Below are 12,527 nucleotides of genomic sequence, written 5' to 3' on the forward strand. Positions count from 1 at the left end.
GGAGGTGATGTAAAGGTAGTACTGCCCATAACCAGTACAAAGATTAATAAAAAAAAAATAATAATAACAAGTGGTGTACCTCAAGGATCAGTGCTTGGCCCACTGTTATTCAATCTGTATATCAATGATATTGTTAAGGATTTGACAAGCGACATATAAGAATTTGCTGATGATTCAAAGATAGGTAGGGTAATCAGGAATGCTGCTGATATGCAGAACTTGCAGAATGATTTGAATAGGCTAAAATTGTGGGCATGGGAAAATGGTGTCAATTTGCATTTACTAGTTTTCATGTCTCTGTAAATGCCTTGAAAAAGCCAGACAGTTTGCTGGCGAAACTGGTAGGTTTTAATATAAGTTTTATTGTAAACTGGTCTGTATTAATAAAATTGTATTTCTATTATAAAACAACCAAATATGTATAATTTAAATAATTTAAAATGGTGTCAGTTCAACGTAAGTAAACATAAAGTCATTCACTTTGACATGATTAGATATCCAATGTCATATTATATTGGTGGGATTAGGCTAGAAGAAACAGACATGGCTATAGATCTTGGAGTGTTAATAGATAGGATATTCAAGAAAAAGGAATTACAGAGTCAGCATAAGACGAGTGGTAATAATCAATTCCATAAGCATTGCAAAGAACAGGCAAGGAGAGCGACTTGGTTGGTAAGAGTACCAAAAGTGAATTATGGGCAGCAGTTAGCAAATGAAGCCAAAAAAAAAATCCCAGGAAGTTCTTTCAATGTGTAGCCAGCAAAAAAAAAAATAATGATTATGGGAGGATGACACACAGATTGGAGAAAATGGTATTATATCAACTGCTGTGGAAGATACAGTGGAGATACTTAATGAGTAGTTTATAAAGGTCTTTCATTATTGTGAATGTGACATTATGGAGAGTTTGAGAGTGGCTGATGATGAGGAGATAAGTGACTGTAAGTGAGCAAGAGGTATATGGGGAATTGAGCAAAGTTAATGTTAATAAGGCTGTTTGGACTTTATAATATATCACCACTTATTTGGAAGCAATGTGCCAGGGAGTTGGCATCTGCCTTGAAATATTTTTTTAATGAGTCTTGCACTAGGTTGAGTACCAAAGGAGTGGAAGGAAGGCAAGATTGTGCCACTTCATAAGGGAGGTGAACTCAAGCCTCAAATTATAGGCCTATCTGTGTGTCAGATGTTATGGTTAAGGTGTTGGAGAGGCTGTTGAGAAACAGGATTCAGATTTGGGTTGACGTGGGTTGAGAAATGTTCAGTTGCAAAGTGTAAGCTTTTGAGATTTGGTAAGCAATGATGCTATGCATTCAGTTTTATTTCCCTAATAGCACTCATATATATATATATATATATATATGTGTGGGTGCTATTAGAGCTCTACTCCAATCATCGGGAATTCGTCCCTCTGACCAGGTATGACCTGAGGGATGGTATCTGCATCACTCAGGCAAAAAAAGAAAGAAAGCATGGTAAGTAGGAAATGGAATTTATGCAAATAAGGGATAATTACTTGAACCACCATATGGTGCGATAGACTTAGAATTGATATTGTTGAATCTGATGACACCGTCAGAGAATTTCTTCGTAACTATGTCAGCCATTTTGCCCACAAGCTGTGATAGGAGGTTGCAAAACCTGTGGAATTTGGTATAAAGAAGATGTCTGTAGGAAACTATAGAGTCAAAGGTAATGGTAAACTTAGGATATAACTGGTGCAGTAACATGAAATTGCAAGACAGAGAGGGAAAATGGGAGGCTCAGATGGAACAATGGAACACAGCATGAGAAAGTTTGATGTCCCAAGAGGATGAGAATGTATGTGTAGAAACAAGGGAAGGGGATGACTCGGGATCAAGGGAAAACAGCTGGATTTGAAGAAGGTTCTAAGATGATAAGAGAAAGAATGATATTAGCAGAACATGAGAAATGGTCCAGAGGTGTTTGAGAGAAGCAGTCAATGCCAGATTTAGTCAGGAAGATAAATCAGGTGGGAATATGCTAAATGGATGAGTAGCATCTTTGAGCAGACTAGAAAAAACAAAACAGGAAAAAGGAAATGTTGTGAAGTTAAAAGAATCAGAAAGGTAATTAGCTTGTTCACATGCAGCACAAAGCCCACAGTCATGAAAGATGAACAGCATGGTAATGAGGACAATTCCAGATACGAGAAAAAATTATTCAAGCATCCAAAAGCAAATTCTAAGCTTTGTATGGTAAATACAAAGTAAGAATGATGATAAGATAACTTTAATGAATGATGATAGTAGAAAAGTTGCACAAGCACTAAAAACAAACAACAACACAAAAAAATAAAAGTTGAATTAGTTTTTTTTCACACTTTCACTTTCAGAAGTTGTATTTTGAAGGCTGAGACACTGAAAAGAAACTGGAAATATTCAGCTCATCTCTTTCTATAACATTATTAGCATAACATCATCTGTATAAGCAGATAATGTTAGGAACAGAGATTTGAAAATTGCTAAGATTTTGCAAGATTGGTTTTGAGTGACATGAGAATTATGAGAAAAATTAGGTGAAACAGTCCATTTGTGTTGCATCATTCACAGAACAAATTAGGAGCTAGACTGCTAGAGTGACTGGAGAATTGATTGTCATGTCATACAGCCAGTGGGAAAATGAAATAAAAAGTGAATCTGGAAAGAATGAAAGTGCAACAAACTGGAAATAAGCAGAAGGGATTGTTTGGAGATTTGATTATACGAGGTGTAGTTAATAAGAAAATGATGAAAGAAGCATGTTTTCATTCATATGCAAACCACCTTTCTTGTATAAGTCATTTGTCCATAAAATGCACTGCACACATCCGCAAATTCCACATCATTCTTCAGGCATAACCTATGCATTGATTCATTTGCTATCATAGTCCTTCTTCTCAGCTCAAATCTGTAATACCATGGCAACAGACTAATCATCATTTTATCCTTTTACACTTGAACAGCCTCTAATATTGCATCCTAAGTCTTTAATTCACTCTAATATAAACCAAATGTAAATAGAAGGCTGAGTAAACCTTAAAAGAGGATATTATATTAAGACAGGAACAGACCATAATGTTTAAATTATTATTATTATCTTAAGATCCAAAGGAGTCACAGCCTCATCTAGGAGGTCCCTTTTGTCATATGCACACAGCTCATCATAGTGTGCTTTAAACAAATTCAAATTCTCTGCAGACACCTCACTCTCAGGCAATGCATTCCATTCATTCATAACTTTCCAAGCAAAAATCCTGCTTCTCACACCCTTCTCATACAGCTTCTAGGGATGGCTTCTTGTTCTATCCCAGTTCCCACCATTTTATGAAAAACCTCTTCAACATTAATCCTATAATGTTGAAGCCCATACTAGCTTGTCATCTCAACCTTTCTGCATATTCAACATTCCAGAGATTAGAAACTATTTCAGTCAGTTGCTACTGGAAACTCCCAATGTCTCTTCATCCTTTTGAAAAATCAGGTGACTAAATCTGTTCACAGTAGTCTGTATGTGACTTAATTAGAGCCTTATACAATGGAATCAGAATTTTCTTACTTCTACAAGTTAGCATCCTCTGCATCATTCCAGAATTCATTGTGTGGTTCTCACAATTTTGGCAATGTGTCCTCTAAATTTTGCATCCTTATCCACATTCATGCAGAGATCTCTTTTGTCCTATAGCTCCAAAAACATATCCCCATCAAGAGGGATATGTTTTTGGACTATGATGTTCACACCATTGAACTGGAATCCCCTCAATCTCTTCAAGTCTTCTTGTGGGGCAAGAACATCTGCTCTACATCTCACAGTTCATCCCAACTTTGCATCCAGCTTCAAACTGAATATCTCCATCCAAATCTTTCCCAATATCATTAAGATACAGATGAAACAACAATGGCTCTAAACAAACCCACCTCAGGCACTTTCCTCTTCTGGGATATTGCTCCCCAATAGACATCTTGCTGATACCTATCAGATAGTCAATTTCCAATCCAATCCACTAGTCTAATATCCAAAAACCTTATCTGCTCTTTGCCTATCAACTTATCCTGCAGTAATCTATCAAAAGCCTTTGGAAAGTCTAAGTGTGCTACTGTACATCCATCTACCATTTTCAATAGTGCAGGCACGTTATTGTAATAAGTAAGCAGATTACTAAAACATAATCTTCATTTAGCAAATCTTTGCTGCCCATCAAAGATAATATCATTGTGTCGACCCAATTCTGGATTCTAATTCTCACCAGTCTTCCCAAAACTTTAATTATAACTAACACACAGATTTGCCCAAAATTTGATGCTTGAATTCTTTCACCGGTGTTATAAAGTGGTACAATCTTACTTTCCTTCCACTCCTTTTGAACCTGACCAAACATAAGACTCATATTAAACAAATTTGTCATGGAAAATGTCAACTCTTTGGCATATTCCTTCTAAATATATGCCAATACATCAAGTCCCACAACCTCATTAATATCAAGGTTGCTGAATTCCCCTTATATTGCTTCAGAATCTCTTCTCACTCACAGTTAGTCTCTCCTCCTCTGCAGGAAGAGTCAGTCTATCCTCCACAGCATTTGTTCTTCTACAATTTTCTCCAATGAATGCCATCCTACCATAATTACATTTTTTTTTGCTCACTACATATCAAATGAACTCCCTAGGATTATTTTTATCGGCTTCAGTAACTAACTGCTGCTCATACTGCTACTTCTGCCAACTGAGTCATCTTCCTTGCCTCTTCCTTTGTATTCTGCATGGAATTGATTATTACCACTCCTCTTATGTTGCCTCCATAATATTTTTTTCCTCCACATTCCATGCTTAATGCATCATACCCTTCCACCTCTATTCCATGATGCCATTCTCATGCAAACCGTCTCACTTATTCCAACAATTTTTGGGTGAATGAACTCAATTAATGTAACAATTTCATTTCCCTTGTTTCTGATACTTCTAGCATTTGTATAGAAACATGACAGCTCATTCCTGGATCTATAACAAGTTTCACTGATGCCACTTATTTGATGTAACTTCTCCATACTTTCCTCGAGCCATTTCCTTTTCTCCTTACCAATCCCAGAATCTTCTTCAAATTCGACTGTTTGCCCTATATCCCAAGTCATTTAAATCCCTTCCCGTTTTGCCTACACATGCATTCCCTTCCTATTAAAGCATCAACCTTTCTTACACTGTGTTTCCCTGTCCACACTGAGTCTCCAGATTTCCCTGTTTGTCTTGCAAACATGTTCTCTCAATCTCTGCACTCAAGCTATTCACTTCTTCATTCATAAGCACTTCAATCTTTCCTTCCTTACTCTCTCATCCTTTCACATCAATAGCACTCCATCTCCCTTTTTACCCTTTCTGTATTCATGAATACATCATACCAATCATACACATTATCTAAGCATCTTACTTGTTCAGATTCATTCTCTGCACTCATTACTCTCCCTTTCAGCAGCAGTCTCTCCAAATGACTCAAGCCAAAAACCATTCAAATGCAGTCCATCACTCTTATACAGTTCAATTTTTCCTTCAAATTCATTCCTTGCATCAACTCCTTTCTCAGCACACATTTCACTCCTTTCTCTTCACACATTTCTGCTAACATATCATTCATAATTCTTGCTCCCCACCTCATCTCATAACTGTCATACCTGGGCAACACACTGACTACCTTTCTATCACACTATTATCTTTTATTCTTCTCAATAACATGCTGATATCCAATCTTACATTTCTCCGTGTTCCCAGTCAAGTCATTTGTCCTTATTATGCCTCAATCACTCTATTCATTTCAGATACTGGAAAACAAACTGTGTGCATCTTCTCATTTACCACACCTCTAATAATTGAATTACCATACAATGCAACTTGTGAGTCTTTTGTTACCACCTTCTTCACTCTTCCATACATATCTGCAATTCATTTTATTGCCTCGTCTCTTGCCATAACCATATTTAATGTTATGATGATGATCTTTTGAATATGTAGCATTAATTATCTGAAATGCTGTTAAGTAAATGATTCTATGCATTATTATTATTATTATTATTATTATTTGACATCTCCAGGGAGTCCAAAGACTCATCGAGGGAGGGTACCTGCTCTACAACTCTGTCACCACCAACTGACCACAACTACTACACCAAAGCCATCTACCGCCGAACACCACAACCACTAGTATTTCCACAGAAAATCACAAACATCCATGCCCATGGCTGGATTCGAGCCCACAGCCTTTTGGCTAGAGAGCGGATACACTAACCACTCGGCCAGCCTAGCTGGCCATTATTATTATTATTATTATTATATGATACCTCAAAGGAGTCTAAGGCATCATCCTGAAAGGGCATATTACTCCATTAAAACTATCTCCCTTACTTAATCCTCCAACTACACGACACTACTGATATCAGCACACAGCACCATCTACTGACCACCACTACCACCACCACTGGGATATATTGTCTATAAAAGTGCATGTTCTCATGGCCTATTTGTAGGTATGCAGAATGATAAGCCCAAGTTTCTGAGAGAAAAACATTTGCTACCTCCATATGACATCAGCTAACTCACCTTCAATTGAAAAATTCCATATAAAGATTCTTCTCATCATGATGAGAATCGAATTTGGTGCTCATCCATTTGAAGGGCACAATGTACGAAGGTAGTCTGAAAAGTTCTTGGCCCTGACAACACTATTGGCAAGATTTTTTTTTTCTAGGTTGGTACATCTGTCATAAGCATCCATGTGAAATTGCAAGTCATTCTATCTGGTAGTTTGTTTTAAACAGTTGTCTGAAGCAAAAGTGTTCTCTGTATCCCTTGAAATGGATAAAATTGAGTATCATGTGGTTATAAAATGCTTTGTAAAAGAAGGTTTAACACCAAAAGAAATTCATTCGAAGTTCATAAAAGTTTATGGGCACTCTTCTTGTTCATTTTTGACAATTAAGAAATGAGCTGCCGAGTTTCAACATGGCCATACCAGCCTTGAAGATGATCCATGTGAAAGATGTCCAAAAATTGTAACACCAGAAATCATTGTTCAAGTACACGATATGGTATTGGATGACCAGTGAGTCCAAGTGTGTGAAATTGCTGAGACTATAGGCATTTCAAAAGAACATGTACGATATATATATTTTGCATGAAGAATTGCAAATGAAAAAGCTTTGTGCAAGATGGGTGCCATGCTTGCTCACAGACAAAAATGCACTCGCATGAAAATCTCTGAACAATGCTTGGAGCATTTTAACAAGAATAAAAGTGATCTTGTGCTTCAATTTATTACTATGGATGAGACTTGGATTCACCATTACACATCAGAATCCAAACAGCAGTCAAAACAGTGGACAGAAGCCGGTTGTTCAGTGCCAAAAAAAGACAAAATCGGTTCCAAAGGTCATGGTATTGGAATTTTGGGATGCTAAAGGCATTGTGTCTAACCGGGGAATGTTATTCCAATCTTTTAACCAGACTATACAAAAAAATTCGTGAGAAAAGACCCAGTTTGCAGAAGAAAAAAATCATCTTTCATCAGGGCAATGCATCTGCCCACAAAGGTGTTTTGGTAATGGGAAAATTAAGGGATCTGCGCTATGAATTGTTGGAACATCCACCCTATTCCCCAGATTTGGCTCCATCTGACTTCTATCTCTTCCCAAAACTAAAACTCTTCCTCACTGGTTAGCATTTTTCTTTGAATCAAGAGCTGATTACAGTTGTAGAGGGGTATTTTGCAGACCTTACTGAGAACCACTACAGGGAAGGGATAATGGTGCTGGAGCATCACTGGAATAAATGCATTAGTCTTAAAGGTCTTAAATGTTGAAAAATAAAAATAATTATAAATTCGTTTTTTCATTGTTACGCAGAGAACTTTTCAGACCACCCTCATACCATCATTCTTCTAATTATGCTATGGCCAATAGGAAGAATGACAATTCTAATTGTGCTGCTTTTATAGTTACAAAAGCATTGCCCATTATGCCAGTTGACTAGCTTAACACGTTCGCTGCCAACTACGAATATACTCGTAGTGGGTAAACCTGCTTCACAAGCCAGCTACGAGTATACTCGTATGACGCTTACCGCCGGGAACGAGATTATTGTAGTGACCTTGAAGAAGTTAAAATGCTTGGCTCGTGGGGCTAGCATCAAAACTATGTATTCTCATAGAACGTATATGCTTTGCACAAGCCAACTACGAGTATACTCGTAGGATGCTTACCTCCGTAACGAGATTATCGTACTGACCTTGAAGAAGTGAAATTGCTCGACGTAGAGGAAAAGACCATACCGAAGTAGCGTGGCAGCGAACGTGTTAACATAGCTACCTGATCTTAACAATTTACTTAAGTAGATATCTATAAAAATTTATAAATTCACACTCGGTCTTTTATTTTTTTGTGTGTCTGTGTGTGTTGAGCTTTACAACATGATGTTTTACTTGAAAAATTTATGAAAGTATCTACAGAGCTAATTTTTTTTCATTTTTAAATAAAAAAAATCATTATGCTTGATTTATAATGCTCATAAAAAATTATTATTATTATTAGCATCTGACCTCCATGGAGTCAGAGACTCATCATGGGAGGTACACACTATTGCACACAATGCTCATCCAACTGTGCTTTAAATTGAATCAATGTGTCTACACCCACAACACATGCTCAGGCAATGCATTTCATTCACCAACCACTCTCTATGCAAAGAACCTACTCCTCACTCCTCTGCTCACACCTTCCTTATACAGTTTCCAGCAATGGCTTCTTGTTCTACCTCCCCTTGTCCATTCTATGAAAAATTTGTTCCATGTCGACCCGATAACAACCTCTGACTAGCTTATGTGTCTTAAACATATCACCTCTCATCCTCCTATTCATGAGGCTCTGCAACTTACATTCACTCAATCTGACCTGATACTCCAAAATTCAAACACCACTGACCACCTTTGTGCATCTTCTCTTGACCCTTTCCAACATATCCTCATCACTGTGAAAACCTGGTGACCAAATCCATATGAGGACTAGTCAAGGCCTTATATAATGGCATAACCTCTCTATTTCTGCATGTTAGAGTCCTCCGCATCATTGCCATTATCTGATGTGATGTCTTCACAACATGTACAATGTGGTCCCTGAATTTCAGGTCCTTGTCCACATCATGCCTAGATTTTTTATCCCCTTCACTTCCTTTAAAGTTTTCCCACCAAGTGTGTATTTTGCATCCCATTGTTGCATACCAAATCTCAAAACCTTATACTTTGCAACATTGAACTGATAGTTCCACTCACCTGCCCATTTATGCAGTCTATTCGAATCCTCTTGTAGGGCCATAACATCTGCTTGACTCTGCATTGCTCTCCCCAGTTTTGTCATCTGCAGGCAGCTATCATATCACTAGTTAAATCTATCCCAATATCATGAACATACAAATTGAACATCAACTGCCCCAAAACTGACACCTGTGGCACACCACTAGTGACCTTTCTCTTTCAGGATATTGCACCTCCATATACAACTTTCTGATACCTATCCAACAACCAGTCTCTGATCCAACCCAGAAGTCTGTTATCCAATTTTTTAATAAATCCCATTTTTTAAATAAAAGAATAATCAAAGTTAATATAAGATTTCATTTAGAGAGTTTATGTAACCAAATTATATCATGGTTTCAAACTACCTAAATACAAAACTGTCATATAGAAATCAGATCTGCTTAGAGCATTTTATAAAGAATAATGTGTAAGACAAAAATACTCTAAATACTGTAATTGTTGTATATGAATTTTTCTATCCAGTGAAGTTTTATTCAAAACTATTACACCATCAGCAGTTTTGAATGCTGTTAGAATCTATATTTAAAATTACATTGCATTAAATACCATATTTACTCGAATATAACTCATACTTTCTTTCACAAAATTAAAGTTAATTTTGTGAAAGAAATTAAAGGACTGAATATAGTGTTGTATTATCTTACCTTGGTAAGTAGTATAATTAGGATTATACTTGGTAAGTTGTATAATTTGGAAAACAAAGATGGGATGCAGAATTTATGCTTGGTGAGAATATATTGTTGGAGGTAGGGGAAATAAGAGATCTGGGTGTGATAGTGGATAAGGATCTAAAATTTAGGGGACACATAGCCAAAATTGTGAAGACATCAGAAACACTTCTGGGAATGATGCGGAGGACACTGACGTGTAGAAGTAGGGAGATTCTTGTTCCATTGTATAAGGCTTTGATTAGGCCACACATGGGCTATTGTGCCCAGATTTGGTCACCGGGTTTTCAGAAGGATGAAGAGATGTTGGAAAGGGTCCAAAGGCGACTGACTAAGGTAGTTTCTGACCTCTGGAATGTTGAGTATGAGGAAAGATTGAGAAGATGTAATTTGCAGAGTCATTTGGAGAGGAGAAAAAGGGGAGATATGATAGAGACCTACAAGTTGGTAAGGGGTTGTTATAAGATCAATGGTGGAGACGTTCTACAGAAAATAGTGGGAGATCAGGGGAGAACCAGAGGTCATCCCTGGAAACTGTATAAAGAGGGTGTGAGTAGGGGAGTGAGAGGCAGGTTTTTTTCGTGCAAAGTTGTGAATGATTGGAATGCCTTGCCTAAGATTGTGGTGTCTGCAAGGAGTTTGAGTGTGTTTAAGACACGGTATGATGAGATGTGTGTATGTGCGTGATAAAAGGACCTCCCAGATGAGTCTTTGACTCCATGAGGTCTTGGGAAATAATAATAATAATAGTACAACACCAGGCAACTCGTAACAAAGGTGGAGCAAGCTACTAACACTCCTATCCCAGTATCTCCCATAATGCAAAACACATCTCCTTGTGGATATGTATATTGTTATGCATTAAGGGAAGATAGTAAGGTAAGATAGTACAACACTATATTCAGTCCTGAAGATATTTTCAGGTGCAAACTTTGTTTGCTCTCACTGGGATAATGGATTAAACTAAATTTATTATAATTGTTCATATTATTTATAAAATGAATGCATTTAAATTTTAATTATCAGCATTATTTACTTGATTGGCTATCACCTTCATCATGCAATATATTTGAATCTTTAGCGACAATGCTAACTGTCGCTAAAAATTAGCGAATGACTGATGAGAAGTGAAAGATGGTAGGCCAATAGAGAGATCTCAGCTATGAAGATGTGCATATGATTGATGTGTTATTAACAAAATATTGCATCACTCAATGACAAAGGCAAGCCAATAATTGTTGAGTTCAAATATTGATTCTCTTCAACTGAATTCTAAAATATTTGAAACTGCCATAACAGCATTCACTATCTATTTCTTAAAAATTTAAAAATTTTTTCATGTGCAATGTATACGTGAAACTTTTTCATTTATTTTTTCATAAAGTAAAATCAGGGGTACAAGATATACATGAAAGTGAGTTATATTTGAGTAAATACAGTAAATAATCTGAATAATCATCAAAAAGAATATTTAATGCATTTGCTAAAACATAAGTAATATATGAATGTAAAAGAATACATTACCATAAGGATTCTTGGCCAAAGTAGGTTTATCTGTGGTCAGTGGTTCAGATTCACCTTCTGGATTTACTGCCTTAACTCTAAACTGATATTCTTTACCAGGTGTTAAACCAGACACATCCATTTCTGGTTTATCTTTCTCTGCTCGACCAACTGGAACCCAGTTACCAGTAGATGTATCCATCTTTTCCACAACATAATGACTAATAGGTTTGCCACCATCATCTTGTGGTTTTTCCCACTTCAGCTTACATCCTTTAGCATGTACATCTGATACTTTTAGTGGACCACCTGGCCTAGTTGGTGCACCTATTGATTTGATTTAAAGAGAGAGAGAGAGGGAGAGAGAGAGAGAGATAAATTTTAAACATCTTCAGAAAATAACTGAAGTACAGTAATTATTAAATATTTTTTTTCAATCATAATAAATTTAGTTTAATCCCTTATCCAAGTGAGAGCAAACAAAGTTTGCGTCCGAAAATATCTTCAGAACTGAATATGATGTTGTGCTAGCTCCTGGTATCTCCAACTCTGGATCTGGCTCCCACTGAAGAGACCTCAATAAAGGTCGAAACTAGTCTGGGTAGTGGCCAATCCCTTAATGCATAACATTATATATATCCACAAGGAGATGTGTTTTGCATTATGGGAGATACTGGGATAGAAGTGTTGGTAGCCTGCTCCACCTTTGCTACGAGTTGCCTGGTGTTGTACCACCTTACCCAGGTAAGATAGTACAACATCACATTCAGTCCTGAAGATATTTTCGGGCGCAAACTTTGTTTGCTCTCACTTGGATAAAGGATTAAACTAAATTTATTATAGTCTAACCAAGTGAAAAATAAACTCTTTGCAATCATGTTTATAGCCATGCACGTGATTCTCTCAAGCAGAATGGAGTGAAGACATTTCAAAATAATAATTTGAATAGTGTGACTTATTTTTATTTATCCTATGTGTAGGCATAGATATTGATTGTTATTA

The 12,527-nt window shown here is 36.8% G+C and overlaps 1 protein-coding gene across 1 annotated transcript in view; it reads right to left on the reverse strand.

Annotated features, from left to right (window-relative positions):
* The window catches only part of LOC150096673 (twitchin-like), a 2,440,784-nt gene that overhangs the window by 1,535,557 nt on the left and 892,700 nt on the right, over window positions 1-12,527 (reverse strand). Inside the window, exon 42 of the mRNA XM_090408679.1 lies at window positions 11,547-11,852. Within this exon, the coding sequence (XP_090264805.1) occupies window positions 11,547-11,852 (306 nt within the window). The remainder of the gene's footprint in view (window positions 1-11,546; window positions 11,853-12,527) is intronic.

This window comes from Typopeltis vanoorti, chromosome 18 (assembly GCF_054136105.1).
Source record: "Typopeltis vanoorti isolate ZY-2024b chromosome 18, IOZ_Tvanoo_1.0, whole genome shotgun sequence".
Taxonomy (NCBI): domain Eukaryota; kingdom Metazoa; phylum Arthropoda; class Arachnida; order Uropygi; family Thelyphonidae; genus Typopeltis; species Typopeltis vanoorti.